General features: G+C 37.7%; 2 protein-coding genes across 2 annotated transcripts; one reads left to right on the top strand and one right to left on the bottom strand.

Moving 5' to 3' along the window:
- LOC141392230 (uncharacterized) lies at positions 1 to 987 on the bottom strand. Its single transcript, XM_073965182.1, has one exon. It carries the CDS (start codon positions 985 to 987, stop codon positions 1 to 3), a length of 987 nt encoding a protein of 328 aa, XP_073821283.1.
- A 7,182-nt stretch (positions 988 to 8,169) lies between these two features.
- On the top strand, positions 8,170 to 10,964 carry Ku80 (X-ray repair cross-complementing protein 5 Ku80). Its single transcript, XM_073967614.1, has 6 exons — positions 8,170 to 8,316; positions 8,382 to 8,477; positions 8,547 to 8,794; positions 8,859 to 8,984; positions 9,061 to 9,742; positions 9,807 to 10,964. The coding sequence occupies exons 1-6, from the start codon at positions 8,302 to 8,304 to the stop codon at positions 10,845 to 10,847; spliced, it is 2,208 nt and encodes a 735-aa protein (XP_073823715.1). The 5' UTR covers positions 8,170 to 8,301; the 3' UTR covers positions 10,848 to 10,964.
- The last annotated feature ends 3,999 nt before the right edge of the window (positions 10,965 to 14,963 follow it).

The following is a 14,963-nucleotide window of genomic DNA, read 5'->3' as shown; positions in this document are numbered from 1 at the left end:
TTATTTTTTCTCTTGTTTCAATTTCTCATCTCCGAATTTGTAAAATTCTTTAATTTTGGGATCTTCCATATCATCAAAATAGTCTGATTCCTTGGCCCAAATAAGGCCCAATTCTTGATCAACAATTACTTTCCAAAAGTCAACATATTTACGTTTAATAATTTCATCACGAACTTTTGGTATCCAGTCATTATAATCATAAGGCGATTGGAAGCATGCATCTTTTTTATATGCCAACAACAATTCGGCAGCTTGTTTGGATTTCTTCTCCGAGAGGGTAGATTCATCGAATAACAATTTCCATACAATATTGCGAACATCGGCGAAAATTTTCTTAAAGGCATCTTCATCGTCAGGATCAATATCGTCTTGGGCCTTCATATTATGCTTGTAATCAGCCAAGGCATTTTCCAAACTAATCTCCTTTAAAGTTTTTGGCGAACCAGCAGTGGCTGTGGGCGAAGCAGCTGCTGCAGTATTTCCAAAGAGATTTAACGGTTGAGATGCCGGCTTCGGTTGGTTCAACCATGGCGCCTTACAGCCGGCATGTTCATAAAATTTGGCAGGTTCCGGGTCATCACGATTATCAAAGAAATCACAATCTCTTGCCCACAAAGGACCCAATTCCTTGGCTACCACTTCATTCTTCCAAAAATCCAAAACATCCTTCTTCAGCAACTCATCTCGCAGAGTATAAATCCATTTATTATAAAATGTGGGATTAATAAACAGGGCATCATCCCGATACTTTTTCAGCAAGGCACTCGATTTATCCGCATCATCTTTAGTGAGATTTTTTGAATTGAAAACTATCTTCCAAATACATTCGGTTACCGCTTCCGAAAACTTCTGCCAGATTACTTCATGGTCATCTGAATCCACATCAATCTTACTGTCCATGGCTTCTTCATAATTATGCAAAAGTTTCTCCATCGGCAGCGATGGATTAAATTCGGAAAATTGTACTTCTTGTGATTCCTTAGACATAGTTGCGTACTTTTTACTGAAGACTGTTGAAATACTTGGAGAATTACAATTTCGTTGCATATAATGTAATGATTGATGTGAGTCACTGAAAAACGCAATATCCAAAACGATGCTCTCGGAAACATTGAAACAGCTGTGTAAACAAGGTGATACATAACTTAAAGAATGTTTTAAAGGAAATTTAAAATCCAACGGCCTAAAAACATTTATTATGGCCGTTTTTACATCATACCGGTTGAAGCACATTCACAGCGTTTGGCGATTAAGGCTGAAAACACATCCAACCTTTGAGTAAAGTTTTGTGTCATTTCAGGTAGAAGAAAAAAAGAAAAATTGAAACTTGGCAGCACTTTGTATTTTATTCATCTACGGCTCCAATGTTGCAACTCTTCAATTGATTTAACCACTTGTTCCGCTTATATTCACCGACCAACCTGTTAACTTCCAGTGTCAGCTCCTGTCTCTGGATTTGGTACGACGAAACTCATCACGCTCATTTGCCAGTGCCTCTGCTGGGAAATTTGGTCTCACTTCGGGTATTCGACCAGCAGGTATATGGTGAGCGCCTACTGCAGTGATGATGTCTCGGAACGTTCTCTCTGCTATTCTTACATAAGAAGGGTTGGGCAGATCTCTGAAGCGGTGATTAGTACACTCTCTGAAACTAGGCCAATTATTTTTCCCATGATTGATGAAAGTACGACGTTCAAAGGTGATGAAATCGGGCGGTCTGCTGATGGAAAAAATTAATGTGAAATGGTCTGACCCAAGAGAAACGACGGGTTGGTTTTATCTAGCGAAGTGTGACACTCTTCTCCAATTCTGGTAGGGGTGTCCTCATTGACCGTGCAAAACGTAGAGCTATCAATCTGCTCAGCCAGGACTATACCCCTCTGCTCGTTTCCGGTGACCGAATGCCACAAATCATGATGAGCATTGAAGTCCCCAAGACCAGTTGGTTATGACCTTACAAAAGCGGGCCAATGTTTGGTCTATAACCTGGAGTGAAGCTATTTATCGGCGGTATTTATACGTTAAAGAACTCTACCTCGGCTCTTTCACAATTGATTGCTACCCTCATATTTTTTATGTACGGGTAATTAGAGCCAGGCTCAAGCAGATAGGTCTGTATTGAACAGATTGGTGCAGTAGGAAAGCCAATCCTTCACCTCCAGTTCTGATGCGATCCTTCCTCAGTACGTTGTAGCCATCAGTTGGAGTATGGAGGATGCGGATGTGACAAATCGAATCGAATAGCCCTCCGACGTGTGATTGTAGCCATTTCCGAAGGATAAAACCGTTAAAACCTGTAAAATAACTAAAATCGGCCGGTACCTTCCTATGGGAGCTATATGAAGACGAGAACCTATACCGACAAAATTAAGGTGGACATTTTTGTATTCCTAGCGAAGACTTAATACAAATTTTAGCCATTTCGGTGGGATATTGAGGTCACAAATTTCAAAATACCGAAAATCGGGAGGTACCATTCTATGGGGCTATTTGAAGATTTGGACCTATAGCGATAAATTTCAGATGGAAAGTTTTATATCCCCAACGAAGACTTAATACCAAATTTGAATCATTTCGTTGGAATATTGGGGCCACAACCTTCAAAATAACGAAAATCGGAGGTACCGTTCTGTGGGGGCTATTTTAAAACGTGGACAGATATAATCCATTTTCAATAACAAGCCTAGAATCTTCTTCTATATTATTCTTCTAGAAGTAATCTTCTCTATTAAATTACAAAGCTCTGTCTTAAAAACTGCGAACTGTATCTTGATTTCAGCAGACGGAAGGACGGACATGGCTATATGGACTTAGAATTTTATGCTGATCAAATATGTATGTAAACTTCACCCCGGTTAACTACCTCTCATAAAATTCCAAAAAAATGAGGCAGTTATGTGGGAAAGGCAGTTACTAAAATCCCGCATAGCTACCTCATGTGGGTAGTTATAAAAATCTCATCTCAACCTTACAAAAAATGACAACAATAAGAACATAATCGCCAAAAAACAAAACGGTGTATAGTAGAATAGTTAATTTCAAGTCTAAAAATATATAAGTTATATTATTTAACCCATAAGAAATTTAGTCATCAGTGAGCATAACATATCACTGGACATCTTCATCACAATTCCGGTAGACATCGAAATTTATTATCTCAGAAATACATCAGCGGGGGTAATTAACCGATAAAAGTATTATTGTATGTTCCTTTTGGGGAAAATATTTGACGGGCAAATATCCGAATTGGGTACTTATAGAAAAGTAGTTAACCGGGAAAGTTTGAACTCATTTATAAGAAAAAACGTTGGGGATTTAAGTTGTGAGGCAATTAAACGGGAAAGGCAGTTAAGCAGAGAGGTAGATAACCGGGGTGCAGTGTATATATTTACTTTATAGCAGGTACATAGTCAGAAATGCACCTCGACATCATTTAGGGGGGCCCCAACGAACAAAACTTTATATTTTGTGAGTAAAATATACGCAAACAATGTCTAAAAATTACCATTTCCAGCTTGTTTGCAAGTTTTGCAATTTTTTCGTTTCCGTAAATTTTCAATGGAGAATGGGGATTTTCTCAGATGTGTACTTCGGTACGGAAAGCCTCTGATCGCCACTCACTGGGGAGTGGCCAGATGTGACTCATTTGTTGAACTTTTCAAGCAGCTCACTACTTCCGATTTTTTTAAATCAAGTATTCCCTGGTAATATCGCACAGGCAACCATCTGTCGATAGCTAAAGTGAGAAGGCTACCCGGCCTAGAGGGTTTGTTGGCAACCCCAACACTAGGATCGGATGCTGTGGCCCAATCAGCCGCACATCTTAAATAAAACGATTACAGAAACGTTAACAAATTCAAATTTAAACAAGAACCCTATGATGACGACCCTCGGCTTTAAGAAAAGGATTATGATTGGTACATGGAACGAGAGAACACTCTCTCAACCATCTAGATTGGAACAGGCATGCCGTGAAATGGATGCTTACAGGCTATCTGTCCTTGGCTTAAGTGAAGTAAGGTGGCCGAAAAGTGGTCCCCCCTTCGAGACATCCTCAGGTTTCAAACTCCTATTTTCAGGAAATGATAACAACTGCATCAACGGAGTTGGAATCCTCTTAACACCACAAACTAGCAACTGTCTCATCGAGTTCAAACCCATTTCTGATCGTATTATTGTGGCTAGACTGAACTCCCGGTTTAGAAAGATTGCAATAATACAATGTTATGCTCCGACGGAACCGGATGATGAATCTGTGAAAGATGATTTCTACTCACAGCTTGACGACACCATAAGTTCAATTCCAGGTGGTGACATTAACATTCTAATGGGTGATTTTAATGCCAATATAAATGCCGGTATAGAGGGTGTAATGGGAACACATGCGTTATGCAGTCCAAAAAACGATAATGGAGACCGACTCGTAGACTTTTGCGCACGGCACAGTCTTTTTATTGGTGGCACCAAATTTATCCACAAATATACATGGAAATCCCCCGACGGAAGGACAAGAAACCAAATTGACCATATTATAGTAAGCAAACTATTTGTGGATCTTTAATGGATGTAAAGACCAGCGTGGCGCAGACATCGATAGCGGCCATCAACTCGTAGTAGGTGTCTTTCGTCTTCGACCAGCTGCTATTAAAAAGAAAGAAGGGTTACAAATACAATATAAACCGCCTACAAAATCAGAGTACTGTCGAAGCATACAACACCGCACTAAATATTCAATTAAACAACAGAGCCCGAAGTGATGACTCATGGCAAACGATAGTTGATGCGTGCAACCGTAGTGCACAGACCGTTCTTGGTCGTGCTGTAAACAGAAGAAAGCCGTGGATAACTGACGTAACATGGACCGAAATAAAAAAAAACGGAAGAGGCAAAAACATCGCATGGAAACAGCCAAGACTAGTGAGGAAAAGAACGTTGCCAAGCTGGAATACAGAATAACAGCAAACAATGTTAAAAAACTTGCGCGCATAGACCGAGAAATGTACTACAACAACATAGCAGACGAAACTGAACAAGCATCGAATGTTGGGAACATGCGGCAAGTTCAGCAATCAAAAAACTAAGTGGCAACAACATAAGAAGTACTGCATCGATTAGAGACAAAAACGGAACTGAACTCACAACACCAGTCGAACAGCTTAATCGATGGCGTGAATTTTTTTCAGAAAATTCCACAACCTCACAGAACTATCAGCCACTCCAAACTACATCAAGGCGAAACCAAAGACGGGACATTCCAACACATCCTCCAACTCGAGATGAAATAAAATCGGCCCTTAAGTCTCTAAGAAATGGTAAATCCAGTGGTCCTGATAACATATCAGCTGAATTGCTTAAATATGGTGCCCCATCGTTAGTCTATGCTCTTATGCCTATTATACGTACTGCATGGACAACATCAAGTATCCAAGACGCAAGGAAAGAAGAAGTAAAGCTGAAAACAGATACAACGTTTGATTAAAGTTTTGCGTTGGGCGTCGGGAAAAAAACAACAACAACAGGGCGGCGACGATACCAAAGTCCAGCGTTTATCTGTTTGTCGGCATATATTTCAAATGAATTTGAATTTTTCGGCATCATGCCCAACAATGTAAAAACGGCCAAAACGACACAAAACTTTACCCAAACGTTGTATCTGTTTACAGCTTAATAATTACAATTCCCAAAAAAGGTGACTTGAAGGAATGTAAGAATTGGCGAGGCATAACATTACTTAACTCTGTTGCGAAACTTATGGCTTCTCTACTGCTAAACAGAATAAGCCCAGCTGTAGAGTCAATACTGCGATGCGAACAAGCAGGGTTTCGTACGGGCAGGTCTTGCGCCGACCATATCAATACTCTTCGCATTATCATCGAGCAATCGAAGGAATACAACGCCAATCTCTACCTACTATTTGTCGACTTTGAAAGAGCTTTCGACACCATATCACGAGATTCACTTTGGGATATCCTCTCGCTAAATGGTATACCGGACAAAATAATACACCTCATCCGGGAACTCTACAGGAATTCGTCGTGCCGCGTGCGTTTCAATACAGCAGAAAGTCCACTCTTCATGACTACAGCCGGAGTGAAACAAGGGTGCATTCTCTCACCAACCTTAAGCTGAAAGCACATACAACGTTTGAGTAAAGTTTTGCGTTGGGCGTTGGCAAAAAAACAACAACAACAGGGCGATGCCGACATCAAAGTCTGGCGTTGATGTGTTTGCCGGCATATATTTCAAATGAGTTTGAATTTTTCGGCATCATGCTCAACGGTGTAAAAACGGCCAAAACGACACATAACTTTACTCAAGCTGTAAACAGATACAACGTTTGGGCAAAGTTTTGTGTCGTTTTGGCCGTTTTTACACTGTTGGGCATGATGCCGAAAAATTCAAATTCATTTGAAATACATGCCGGCAAACAGATAAACGCTGGACTTTGGTATCGTCGTCGCCCTGTTGTTGTTGTTTTTTTCTCGACGCCCAACGCAAAACTTTAATCAAACGTTGTATCTGTTTTCAGCTTCAAACGTTGTATGTGTTTCCTGCTAATGCTAGATTATGTCATGAACAAGACAATCAGCGAAGCCCCATGTGGTATACGGTGGAACCTTAACAATCGCCTCAATGATATTGACTATGCAGATGATATCTGTCTCATGGCCCATCGTTTTGAAGACATCCAAACAATACTGAACAGGCTTATAATCAACGCATCAAGTATAGGTCTAAAAATAAACATCAAAAAGACAAAACTAATGCGAATTGGCACTAATGTTACAACACCTTTAACAGTGAAGGGCATTACCATCGAAAACGTTGATACTTTCTGTTACCTCGGTAGCGTAATATCAGCACATGGTGGTTCTGATGACGACATCTTGGCCCGTATAAACAAGGCTCGGACAGCTTTTCAAGCCCTACACAAAACATGGCGTACTAACAACATTAGTCGCAAAACGAAATTACGTATCTTCAGTGCTGCTTTATGGCTCATCAACATGGGGCACCACAAAGGCGAATCTGAAAAAGCTTCAAACTTTTATAAATCGCTGCCTCAGACGTATTCTTCACATACATTGGCCCAATGTAATAACAACAAACGAGCTGCTCACCATGACGAATAATATTCCAGTCGATATAGAAATAAAGAAAAGAAAATGGACTTGTATTGGGCACATTCTAAGACGTCCCAATGATGATATTACGAAGTCGGCACTGCAGTGGAATCCACAGGGTTACCGAGGGCCAGGTCGGCCCCGAACGACATGCATTAGATGTGTTAAAAGAGAACACCATGCCCTCAACAAAACATGGAACCAGGTCAAATGTTTAGCTAACGACCATGGTACAAATACACAGGTAGCCGCATCGGCAATTGTTGGTAACATAAGATGTCAACATTTGACATCAATTCAATGCAATTGACACATTATGTTACCATCAGCTGGCATGATAATGCTACCTGTATTATTGTACCATGCTAACGACAGAAGAAGATGGAAAGAATTTGTTACCGCCCTATGTTCAACATGAACTTTGTTTGTTTGAGATGTTTTCATATCATTTTGTATCACATTTCTTTATCAAATAAAAAAGGACATATATATATGTATATAAATTTTCAGTAAATGTCTGTGGTAAATAAAATTTTGGCAGTTTGCTCCTTTGCTAGGTTCACCTTAAAAAAGTACGGGAATTAAAATGTCAATATACCCACCATATTATAACGCTTGAGGTTATAAAAATTGTCAAAAAAGAATCTAGATTCTTGCAGTTCTGAACAAATCTCTTTGATATTTATAAACACTGGGCACATAGCGAAAAAGCAAAGCTGAAAACACATCCAACGTTTGAGTAAAGTTTTGTGTTGGGCGTTGATTAAAAAAACAACAACAACAGGGCGACGCCGACACCAAAATCCAGCGTTGATATGTTTGCCGGCATATATTTCAAATGAATTTTTCGGCATCATGCCCAACAGTGTAAAAACGACCAAAATGACACAGAACTTTCCCAAACGTTGGATGTTTTCAGCTTAGGCGGCCATCAGACCATCTGCTTTTTCACATGTATGTTGTCACTTTGGGTATACTAATATACAGAACAGCTGATGTCATACATGTGAAAAAGCATATGGTCTGATGGCGGCCTTAATGCATCACCCTGTTAAACAATAGTGTAATAACGACTTGAACAGCTGTGCTGTGTTTTCCCGGCGTAATTTCACAATATTTTATTTGTTTATATGCGCTTTTAGATTGCATTCCAATACAATATTATTTTAAACAAAAAATGGCTTATAATAAGGTAAATAATACTACTTTTTTTTTAATTTATTACAAGAATGAACTATTCTCTACTCCAAAATAAAGGAATATATGATTTTGATATTGGATATTCGCCGAACAGCCTCTGAGGATTTTAAGGAGAAGGCAACAAAGCGTTGTTCAGATATCATAAAGCGGAAGGTAAGTTTGGAATCGTATTTATTTATTTGGAATTTATTTTTAATTATAACCTTATCTCTCTCCCTCTAGATTTGTACTGGGAAAAAGGATTTCCTATCATTTGTGTTGGTCGGCACAGATCGCACTCATAATGATATGAATACAAATGTTGATGATGAGGGATATTTAAATATTATCCAATATGATGGTGAATTGCAAATACCCACTTGGCGACTGCTAATGAATTTCTATCAATTTGTTAATGAAACACCAGCGGAAAATGGCGAATGGTTAGATGCGCTAGTTGTGGCCAATGCCTTATTAAAGAAGGGACAAGAGTAAGTTCGACAAATATTTTGTTTTATTTTGGATTAAGTAGGTTGTTTTTCGTTATGTTTTGAGGTGCGCAAAGTTACAACGTTTACGTGTGGTTATGTTCTATGATTTCAATGATGGTTACAATTCGTATGAGTCCTTTGGTGAAATAACAGAGTCATTGCTTGGCAACAATGTGGATTTGATTGTTGTGTAAGTTGCAAGTTTTTATCATACAATGAATGGTTAATCATAAACCAGACTTCATTCAAATTTCCTTTTCTTCCAGATCACCTGATATTTGTTACATTGATAACCCTGCCAATGATTATTTGCCCCAGGCCATCTTCGCATCTGGCAAAAAATCTGGCCAACGTTTGGAAAACCAAAAATATGCTTTACGTCTAGTCTCCGAATGTAATGCAACACTCTGCAATTTGAATGAGGCAGTTCCAACAGCCTTGCGTTTTAAAAACAAACGTCCATGGTGTTGGAATAGTCAGCTGCGCATAGGTAGCAAAATTGTCATTAACATATCGGGTGTAATAACAACTAAAGACGAAACTACCATCAAATTGAAAAAAGTTTGGAATGAACCAGATGAGGTGCTGATACGAGAATGGGGCTATTTCCATAAAGGCAAAGAAGTAAATGTGGATATAGAAGATTTAATGGATGGCTATATGCTTGGTGGTTCAGCTATAGCATATGATGAAACTATGGATGATGACAAGTTGAAATTGGAACCGGGTTTGACCTTTATGGGCTTCATAGAAAGTAAACATGTTCACAGCAGGTATTTTGCTGGGGAATCGACATACATGATTTTACATCGACGTGGTATGAAGTCCTCAGCAAAACGTTTAGATGCATTGGTGCGGGCTCTTTTGGAAACAAATAGGGTTATGTTGTGTTGGAAAGTATATGGGGCCAAAAGTAAACCACACATTGTTGTACTTATACCAAATGAGGTAAGATTAAATCAAATATTTCCACTTAAATATGATTGCTTATAGGTATCCGATTTACTTCCAGATAGATGATAATTTCCCAGCCAGTTTGAACATGATGGAAATGGCAAACCATCCACAATATCATTTCTTTGAGTTCCCCAGATTGCAAACTGCACGGACAGAATGTTCTGAAGATCAATTGAATGCCATTGACAATCTCATTGATTGCATGGATTTAACATTGAAAGCCCAAGATTCTGAAACGCCACGAAATACACTGGAAAAGAATGCCTTACCTTTTCGTCATCTACCACATATTTTTGAGCATAATTTTATGGATTTATTAGAACGTAAAATTTTATGCAAAGCCGGCGAGGATGATGAACAATTTCAAGAAATGTTAAAAGATAAGAATTTTGTTGAAGCCTTCTGGAAGATACCCGAAGCGATTGAGGAAAAGGCTAAAAATGCAGCTAAGGAAGTTAAAAAACTATTCCCTCTCGAAGTGAGTGATGAATGGTTGAAAAAATTAAAGGCTCGACAGGCCAAAGAGGCGGCAGCGAAGCAACAAACCACAAAACAACAAGAGGAGAACAATAACAACAACATTAAATTGCCATTTGAGAAGGTGGGCAACAAAACTCCTGCCGAGGACTTTGAAAAGCTGCTAAAAACCCATGTATTTCCCATACAAGATAGCACACAACGTGATTTGAAATTTAATCACTATGCCACACAATTACGTTCTGTGGTAAAGGATTTAATATTCAAGACAGAATCGTTGACACCCCAAGATTTTGAAAAAATCACTGCCGCCCTCTCCGTTTATCGTAAACGTTGTTTCATTTTTAATGCCTTCGATGAATACAACAAATGGATTACTTCGATAAAATCACAAGTAGCCAATCGCCACATGTCAGTGTTTTGGAATAATGTTGTTGTAAAACATGAGCTGGGCTTGTGTTTTATTGGTGAACCATCATTGGATGAACAAATGAAAGAGAAAGATTTTTATAGTCTTGAATTCGCTGGTGATTGTGAACCAAAAGTTCAAATGTCTCAGGAAGAATTGGAAATGAATGATACCGAAGTTGATGATATGCTCGCCAGTTTGGATGCATAATATGTAAAATTATCTTTTTATTATTAGAAATATATTTATGTGTTTTTCTTATTATTATTTTTGTAATCTCTGAATAAGAATTGTTCTGCATTCACATTAAATCTACTCCCAAACATATTAGGATGTAATTAAATATCTAGGAATTTCCCAATTTCTGGGCACTACTGTTCAAATTTGCTCTGTTCTGTTTTTTTCTATAGAAAAAAAATTTCAGACCCACAGGTCTGTGGGATTTTTTCGTATAGAAAAAATTTCAGACCCACAGGTCTGTGGGGTTTTTCGTATAGAAAAATTTTCAGACCCACAGGTCTGTGGGGTTTTTTCGTATAGAAAAATTTTCAGACCCACAGGTCTGTGGGGTTTTTTCGTATAGAAAAAATTTCAGACCCACAGGTCTGTGGGGTTTTTTCGTATAGAAAAAATTTCAGACCCACAGGTCTGTGGGGTTTTTTCGTATAGAAAAAATTTCAGACCCACAGGTCTGTGGGGTTTTTTCGTATAGAAAAAATTTCAGACCCACAGGTCTGTGGGGTTTTTTCGTATAGAAAAAATTTCAGACCCACAGGTCTGTGGGGTTTTTTCGTATAGAAAAAATTTCAGACCCACAGGTCTGTGGGGTTTTTTCGTATAGAAAAAATTTCAGACCCACAGGTCTGTGGGGTTTTTTCGTATAGAAAAAATTTCAGACCCACAGGTCTGTGGGGTTTTTTCGTATAGAAAAAATTTCAGACCCACAGGTCTGTGGGGTTTTTTCGTATAGAAAAAATTTCAGACCCACAGGTCTGTGGGGTTTTTTCGTATAGAAAAAATTTCAGACCCACAGGTCTGTGGGGTTTTTTCGTATAGAAAAAATTTCAGACCCACAGGTCTGTGGGGTTTTTTCGTATAGAAAAAATTTCAGACCCACAGGTTTTTACTTATAAAAAAATTTCAGATCCACAGGACTGTGTGAGTGATTTTTCGTATAGAAAAAATTTCAGACCAACAAGTCTGTGTATGGGTTTTTTTCGTATAGAAAAAAATTTCAGACCCACAACACACTAGAGCTGGCAAACCATCGATATTCCCAAAATTAGATATTTTCGATATAATCAAGTATGTTCTGAGACAAACTTTACATCTCACTTTACGCCTCAAGCATTTTGTTCACCCCATTTACGCTAATTTTTCGAGTATTTTATGGATGGACTTGGGTGTACTCTTCTTTTTAAATACCCTAATAAATCTTAGCCCAAAAAAATTCGCAAAAGTAGGAGTTAACGGGGTGAACAAAATGTTTGAGGCGTGAAGTGAATCTCAGAACATATCCGAATATTTTAAAATATCGATTGTATCGATATTATCGTTAAGTTGTCAACACCATTAATTTGGAGATGAAAATGGCGGAAACGTCAATGCTTTTCTTGACATTTTGCACAAGTAGTTCACAGAAATGTAAAGGAGAATAAACAATTGCTTTTATTTTATAAGAAAACTAGCTGAACCCGGTGCGCTTCGCTACCCCTTTAGATTGATATGCATTTGCAATTTTACGGATTTTTGAAATCAGAAAGAAATCAAATTCAAAAATTTAAAGTAAAGTATTTATTGTAATGCTTTAGGATATACAATGTTTTTTGTTTTTCCTTCAGGAGCGTAAACAAACAAATCGGCCGGTCTACCAACACGTGAACATGCAACGTAGGGCTGACCATGAGAAAAGCAAGAACATGCTAAATTTAGGCCGCATACCCGAAGAGTCTGTCCTTGGGATTTATTTATAGTCATTGCAAATGCCAAACGTACAGGAAACTGCAATCTTTTAAAATTGAAGGGCGTTTCTGTTGCTATAAGTGGGATTCGAGGTAGAAGTACATCTGAACCTATATACTTCCCAGTAATAATCGTTGCCTCAATTAAATAGCTATGTAGTTTTTTTACTGTTAACCTTGTACCATTGCAAAGGCGAGGTGGGTCTATGCTTCTTAATAAAATAATAGGAACACCAACTTTTAGCACTAAATTATGTGGTGGAAAGCCTGAAGATCCAACGAACTTAGGAATTCAACTGTATAGTTAACCGCGTCGTCTTCAGTTGCCACAGCATCAATGGATTTGTACGTTCGTACATTTCCTGAAATTCTATTGACTGAAATTCTTTCAATATAATTTACCAATTTGTTTTGTAGACCAATTCCCGCCACATATTTCAAATTTCATTGAAATTGGAATTACATAGCGTGTTTGGTGCATCAAATACATGAAATCGGCCGAAAATATATATGGGAGCTATATGTAAATCTGAACCGATTTCAATATAATATGACAATTTTTTTGTAGATCAATTTCCGCCACATATTTCAAATTTCATTGAAATTGGACAAACATAAGGTATTTATGGCATAAAATACATGAAATCGGCCAAAAATATATATTGGAGGTATATCCAAATCTGATCCGATTTCAATATAATTTGGTAAACTAATTTCTAGGATCAATTCCGTCAAAGATTCCAAATTTCGTCAAAATTGAACATACATGGCGTGTTTGGTGTAGAAAATACATGAAATCGGCCGAAAATATATATGGGAGCTATATCCCAATCTGAACCGATTTCAAAATAGTTTGGAACATTTATTTCTGCAATAAATTCCGTCACACATTCCAAATTTCATTGGAATTGGGCATACAAAACGTGTTTTATACATCAAATGCATTAAATCGGCCGAAAATATATATCCAAATCTGAGCCGATTTCAAATTACTTTGGCAAATTTATTTTTAGACCAAATTCCGTCACACATACCAAATTTGAAGACTGTATCGATAATCGTTCGTTAGATATCAGCATACAAATTCTACAGTTTTTGGAGGTACTTCCGATCCTGAGGCGGAATTTTTAAGATTTATATAGCCTGTGACACTTTCAGGCCATGTGGTAATATACTCTGAAAGTTTCAGGAAGATCGGTTCAGCGGTTTTTGAGTCCACACCTTAAAACAAACAAACGTACAAACATTTTCCTCCGTTATAGATATACTCGTAGATACCGCACAAATTTCATTGAAATATGGGAGCTATAGCCAAATCAACACCGATTTCAATACTTATTTCTACACCAAATTTAGTTACACATTGAACATACATAGCGTGTTTGGGGCATCAAATACATGAAATCGGCCGAAAATATATATAGGAGCTATATCCAAATCTGAACCGATTTCAATATAATTTTGCATACTCATTTCTAAAACAAATTTAGTTACAAAACAAAACATTGTCCCACAACATCCCATACGGGACAAATTTCATTGAAATTGGACATACATAGTGGGTTGGGTGCATCAAATACATGAAATCGGTCGAAAATATATATAGGAGCTATATCCAAATCTGAACCGATTTCAATATAATTCGGCATACTCATTTCTACAAAAAATTTAGTCACACATTCCTAATTTCATTGAAATTGGACATACATAGTGGGTTGGGTGCATCAAATACATGAAATCGGCCGAAAATATATATAGGAGCTATATCCAAATCTGAACCGATTTCAATATAATTCGGCATACTCGTTTCTACAAAAAATTTAGTCACACATTATTAATTTCATTGAAATTGGACATACATAGTGGGTTGGGTGCATCAAATACATGAAATCGGCCGAAAATATATATAGGAGCTATATCCAAATCTGAACCGATTTCAACATAATTTGGCATACTCATTTCTGCAACAAATTTAGTCACACATTCCAAATTTCATTGAAATCGCACATATGTAGCGTGTTTGGTATATCAAATACTTGAAATCGGACGAAAATATATATGGGATCTATATCCAAATCTGAACCGATTTCGATATAGTTTGGCACATTTTGTTATAAGCCACGTTCCGTCACGCATTCCAAATTTCATGGAAATCGGACATATATAGCGTGTTTGGTACATCAAATACTTGAAATCGGACGAACATATATATGGAAGCTATATCCAAATCTGGACCGATTTCGATATATTTTGGCACATTTATTTTTAGGCTAAAATCCATCACACATTTCAAATTTGGAGTCTGTAACCGTTCTATAGATATTTGCATACAAAATTTAAATTTTTTGGAGGTACCTCCGATTCT

Source organism: Musca autumnalis, unplaced genomic scaffold, assembly GCF_047663935.1.
Source record: "Musca autumnalis isolate F117 unplaced genomic scaffold, ASM4766393v1 scaffold_2, whole genome shotgun sequence".
In the NCBI taxonomy this organism is placed as follows: Eukaryota; Metazoa; Arthropoda; class Insecta; order Diptera; family Muscidae; genus Musca; species Musca autumnalis.
This window is presented reverse-complemented; position numbering and strand designations above follow the sequence as displayed.

Bases quoted from the DNA above. Each gene is read 5' to 3' on its own strand.
- LOC141392230 (XM_073965182.1), bottom strand. From the start codon at position 987: ATGTCTAAGGAATCACAAGAAGTACAATTTTCCGAATTTAATCCATCG.
- Ku80 (XM_073967614.1), top strand. The intron at 8,795-8,858 runs GTAAGTTCGACA...TTATGTTTTGAG, and splicing joins TTATTAAAGAAGGGACAAGA to GTGCGCAAAGTTACAACGTT. The intron at 8,985-9,060 runs GTAAGTTGCAAG...CTTTTCTTCCAG, and splicing joins AATGTGGATTTGATTGTTGT to ATCACCTGATATTTGTTACA.